We start from the raw sequence: 6000 nt of genomic DNA on the forward strand, positions 1-6000 counted from the left end.
AGTTTACATATTTACTCTAYATAAATATACATAAACTATGTGCCTTTTTTCAAGAAATGCAATTGCAAAATACATTTCGGCGGTTTCGCTGGAAATGAAAATATAAAATGGATAGTGTGGCAATCGCTTTCGTATRCAAAAAATTGAATTTTTATATTTTTCCAAAGCTAATGCATAAATTCATGTTTATGTATATATTAGAATTTCCATATTAACAAAGCAGTTTTGTTTTCTTCGTAAATTAAAAAGCCAAAAATAAGTTTTGGCTATAAGTATATAAGGTAAATTATAAAGTTACAATAAAGAAATAAATTTATTTAAAGAATTAAATATAAGTCATAGTTTTTTGCTGATACCACATTTGAATGCACTCTTGTGATAAAAAAATGTTTGACTTATATGACGATCTTGGAGATAAATAGTATATAAAATATACAACGTTGACTACGAGATTAGAAGTTAATTATTATAATACCAAATTACTCCAAATTAAATATTTTGAACAACGCAGGCACTTTCTGCAAGTAAAACCACAACAAAACTCTCACTACGTAGATAAGGGTAAATAATTCTCGAAAAAGAAGCTMATAATAAATTAAAAGTCATCTTTTTTTTCAGGTGTTAAACGGTAAGACATAAATGCCAATTAATACTTAGTGTAGGTCTGGCTAATAAAACTATATAGAAAAGGTTAAAGGATTTATTATATAGAAATCGTGCCTACCAACTGTTGAAATTACAACTGCTTGAGTTAGTTGAARTAAAACTAGGTGGTAAATATTAATAAATTGAAGTGAAAAATTAGGCTCTATTATATCTGAATATAACTGAATAGTGAAGTTGGTTTAATTTTAATAAAAATATTGGTCTTGGAAAATCAAATGAAAACTTTTTCTCTATTTGAAAAGCGGTAACCAGCTTCTAATTTAAAAAAAAAATCTTAACTCGATTTCACAATAAAACGCACATCGACAAATAATAAAAGGCACATATCGTTATTCGTCAAAATTTCCAATACTGCCAACCTACAGAAAAATTTATGGAATTCCCTGGGCATAACTTTTGAATTTCTCTCAACTGAGTTGTCATGATTAAGGTGGGGTTACAAACTGTAATACTGAGTTTGAATATGAGAGTTCGATAGACATTTCTGGTAAGGATTCGACTGCCCCCTGAACTTGAGGGCCCCTCATCACTTCCCCGTCTAGATCCTAGGTAGCTACGCCACTGTTTCAGTTGCTAATCGACCGGTCCAAAATATTAAATTATCTGCTCATGGTAGTGTTCTCTCTATAAATCCATTAATTGATGCGATGTGTGGGAAGTGACACCTCTTGTTGATACCAAATGTGCCTGAGATCAGGGGTTTCAATTTCAGGCATCAAATAGTCGGTTATAAACCGAGGATTCCACCGACCCACAAACCATTCAATATCTTTACTTTTTTTTTTTTTGCGAAATGGCAGCTTTTGATTCTCGTCAGGTTGATCTTCGCCGGAAATGCGGTAATGTGGTTGGCTTGTTCACATACTCATTAAACCAGAATTGGATCTCATTGCTGAACAAAATTTGGTCTATTATCCATTAGTGAATGCTCGGTCTGAAAATAGGTGGTGGCATTGCTAATACTATGCTCAGTAGGCCGATTATGTTGACGGAAAGTTGAGCTAAGTGCGCGAAACACATTCTTTACAGAACGTGAATTTTCGTAATAAATTTGAACGATTTTTAAACGTTATTCAAGCGTAAATCTACCCACTATGATATGCCACTCATCTCTGAATAATCGARAGACCTTTCTTGGGTTTTTTATTAAATTTTTCTGAAACTTGATCACGTAGTTAGAACCTCGTCCTTAGTAAATAATACATACTGCTTTATTTTAGTTACATACCTTTGTTTCTTTGAGTTTTCGGCATTATTCTATAATGCAGACGGTTTATTTTTTTTATTGTATAGTTTTGTCTCATGAATCTTTTTCGGATCGATCTTGCTGAAAGCGGTATAGAATTTTACCATAAAATCTCTCCTCCTTAGCTGAAACCTGCAATCAAACTAATAAAAGTGATCTCGGAAATTATTGGCGTCTTTGTTCACTGTTCTGTTATGTTCACTGCTTTCAAAATGTTGATAATATTGCTTCTGCCTGTTCCAACGCAACCGCTCTTTGCAATTTAAGGCATATGATCTTTTTTAATTGAGCTAAATCAATAATGGTTTCTGTAAACTMTTTACAATTGATGCGATGTGATCTAGCAGATCTTGAAGTGTRACTGAAAACCAAAAAAGTACTCTTTTGCTTCCAACGAAAAAAGGAATTATTTCCAAATATTATGGTGACTTTAACTATTTCAGTGAAAACCACCCGCTATCTCTTTACAAGCACTACTATTTTGGATTTTTTGTTTTATTTGAATATTTTTGAGAACAACTTGAAAATCATATTTTCAAGAATATTAGTAATATAAAGATTGAAGAAGAATAAGTTTCTCTTATAATGTACATAATTCGTGTTTTTGGGACTAAAAAGCATTTTTGACTTACCTCAATATACAAAACTGCATTTAGCAACAATATATAACGGAAGCAAAAGATCGCCGCTAGCAAAAGCATACGATTTAATAAAGGCGCTAAGTGTGAAGGAACTTGGAATTATATGAATTATTAAAATTTGCATGTTGMTTTTTGTCGAATTTTTCATACAAACACTTCTGAAGTTATAATAGTTAAAAGTATGTTGGCTGACACGAAGTTCTAGATTACCAGATTACTTCAGATTATTTCAACTTAATGTTCGAAATAATTGAATAAAATTGTACGAAATTGCTTTAGTATACACACAGAATTGGAAATTCCTTTTCCACCTATTTAAAACAAATATGGGACCTGATTTTTCATGTTGTAAATACTGCGTTTTGTAAGAAAGGAGTAGAGTTGGTCTTGCTGGTGAGTTTCCGGACACTGACCTATAAAATAAACCATTAAGGATTGATAAGCTCACGTGGTGAAATAAATATATAGCACGCAGTGGACAGCCAAGTGACGTTGTTACTGACGAAAACGACGAGTTGAAGATGCAAAGCAGTGTTAAGAGACATTCAAAAGTAATAAACACGAGTCTTTCCATCGGTCTTGCGACAATGTCTAAAACATGGTTCTATTATTTCACTCCGAAGTSCAGTCGACAGTCATCCGAGWCAATTTCACRCGATAAACCCGCTCCAAAGTGTGGAAAAATTCAACAGTCGGTTGGCAAGGTTATAGCGACTGTMATTTGGGATACAAATTGAAATTTTTGTTCAATACTTTTAAATGGGAAGGGCCATCAACAGCATTATTACAAAGCATTATTTGGTAATTTGAAAGATTCTCTCAAAAAAAGTAAACGCAATTGAAGAAATAGCAAATGCTGTTTCAGCAAGCCATCAGTACATCGTGTCATCGAAAATCCATTCATTGGGCTTTGAATTGGTTTTCCGTTCAACGTTCTCTTCAGTTCTGGTCCTTAGCGACTACTTTCTGTTCTCAGAACTGGGAAAAGTATTTGTCGAATGAGTAGGTGAGACCTATTTTGAAGCAAAGGGAAAATCGTATAATGAAAATGGTCTCGAAAAATTGAAGGATCGCTATAGGAAAAGGAACTATGTAGAAAGAAAAATTTATTTTACCAATAATTTTTTACTATTGGTAAGCCGGGTCCTTTCGATTGKCCTGTTATTGGCATGAATTGGATAAACTCAAATCATATCAAACTTTAAAGTCAAGCTTACAGCATAGTTAAAAGAAAGACGCGAACTGTTTAAGCCCATTGTTACAGTAATATCATTCGATGGATTTCTCATCTCAATCACAACAACTTTATTAAACTTAACTTAATGGGAATACTGTTCTTCTCCAACGTATCTTTAACCGCACGCTTTTGTAATTAACCTTTCTTATTTACATAACTTTTTCTGTACTTCCAGACGTCCCGGACATTGTTTGCCAGGAGTACGCCGTACCACATATGCAGGACCTACTGCCCACAAGCACACAAAAGTCCAATTCCTTATACGGCGCCAGCATGGGCGCTGGTGGCGGYGGTAGCAGCAACTATAGCACCAGTGCACGCAACACACTCAACAGCATGTTTCAATCGAAATTGTCGACCGCTAGTCAAAAATTACAACAACAACAACATCAACATTCATATCAGTCACAACTGACGCCACCACCACCACCGCCGCCGGCACCCAACTCGGCAACAACAAGCACACACTGCCCGCCACCAATACCGCCCYTACCGCCATTATTRGGCAAYGCCAGCAGTAATGAGAAATACTATGCAACCACAGCGATTTGCAAAGCAAATGCCGCCACAAATGCCTCGCATGGCATTGGCGGTGGTGCGGTCGGTGGTGTGAGCACAAATGCTGGTGCTTGCAATACATTACCCAATGGTAGCATTGGTGGCGGTAGCGGCAGTCTCGCCTCTACAACGGCCAGTCTGGCATCCAGCTCGACAACGCCAACGGGCGGCGGTTATGGTTATGCGAGYTCTGCCGCTACTTTAGCTGCTGTTAAACCGCATCATTACAATCTGGACATGAGTGGAAATGGCCTGACTGGCCACGCCATCGTCGATGTTAACGAAGAGCTGGCTAATTTTCAAGTGCARGAGTTTCCGCGACAATCGTTGGTGATAGTGGAGAAATTGGGCTGTGGCGTTTTCGGTGAGCTACACTTATGCGAAACGAAGGGGATGAGGTGAGTGAGAATAAAATTAAATTGATGCTTAAAGACGAATATGCAACAATAATTAGACTAAGACCTAAATTGACATGAGCAATTGTTTAATATTGCTTTAAAATTTTAGAAAAACACCAAAATTATCGACACGCCTAATTCGATATCATGATCCGTATCGTCAGAWTCAAAATCTGCAAAATGAGTCATTATTCGCGAAATCATTAAATTAAATYAGATTAAAAAGTCGATCCTGAMAGAGATCTCACTTGAACAGCTAAGAACGTCGATCCGTTGAGGTGCCTGAATATATCCATATACTGGATTATAAGACCATGACAAATCGACAATGCGCTTTGAGCCTCCCACCAAGATTGTTGAGACGACTAATGTCAGTTTAGACTTCTGGTTTGCCAAAGGTAGAACTTCCAAGGTGTTACAGCATCAGCCGTGCAAAGACTAGACAATGGAGGAGAAAGTGCCTAGAKGTTTCCACCTCAACCGCGTCCATACAGTTTTAATCACTAGGATCCGACAAGATTTTTAGTTTTACAGCAGATTCCTATTGAACAGTGTCCAGTAACTATTTGACTCCTACAATTGCGGTAAGATTAACTTTGCTCGATGCAGGTAGTTCAGTAGATCTCCATCATTCTACACTACACCAAAATGATCTCGCCRTCGTAAAGGCAACCAGCGCCTCCTAAGCGCATGCATGTTCGACTGGTTCAGTGGTAGAACGCAATATACCGTTGAAGATCTAACTCGTTCTCAATACAATGTGAGCTTGGCAAGCGTGTCCTCTCAGGCACCCACACGGATCTGGTGATAAAGGAAATTAATGCTATTTCCAGTGACGACAAAAACTACTTCATTACCTTTGTAAAACCTATTTGTATTACCTATAKAATGCTCACTTCGTTGAAGGAAGCGGTACGCCTACGGCCACCTTCTGCCTGAAAACACTACGGTAGMATAAAGCTTAAATTGACAATGAGTTTCCTTCAGAAAACTCGCCTTTCAATCTTCTCTCTTAGCCTAGACACATCCAWGAAAAGTCTCACTACGCCTCTTCTCCAGCGATCTCTCCCATTTAYATCTTCTTCGTCGGTATGTGCACAGAAAAAAAGCCGCCACGAGTGGTTTCTACGACACTGTGGTCGAAGTTTTCAGGAACGCAGTTGAAGGAGGAGATAAATTCGACGTGTTCTTATTCGGATCTCTTCATATAACWAACCTACCTAAGTCTTAAGCCATATCTCCCATCGTCAAAAT

At 37.0% G+C, this 6000-nt stretch overlaps 1 protein-coding gene across 3 annotated transcripts in view; it reads left to right on the forward strand.

Moving 5' to 3' along the window:
* Nucleotides 1-6000, forward strand: part of LOC108971170 (discoidin domain-containing receptor 2) — a 439012-nt gene that overhangs the window by 209295 nt on the left and 223717 nt on the right. For all 3 annotated transcript variants that reach the window (XM_018937053.1, XM_018937061.1, XM_018937070.1), the window contains exon 12: nt 3966-4746. In XM_018937053.1, coding sequence (XP_018792598.1) covers nt 3966-4746 — 781 coding nt within the window. The remainder of the gene's footprint in view (nt 1-3965; nt 4747-6000) is intronic.

The sequence above is a fragment of the Bactrocera latifrons genome, unplaced genomic scaffold (genome assembly GCF_001853355.1).
Source record: "Bactrocera latifrons isolate USDA-ARS-PBARC rearing strain unplaced genomic scaffold, ASM185335v1 scaffold_108, whole genome shotgun sequence".
In the NCBI taxonomy this organism is placed as follows: Eukaryota; Metazoa; Arthropoda; class Insecta; order Diptera; family Tephritidae; genus Bactrocera; species Bactrocera latifrons.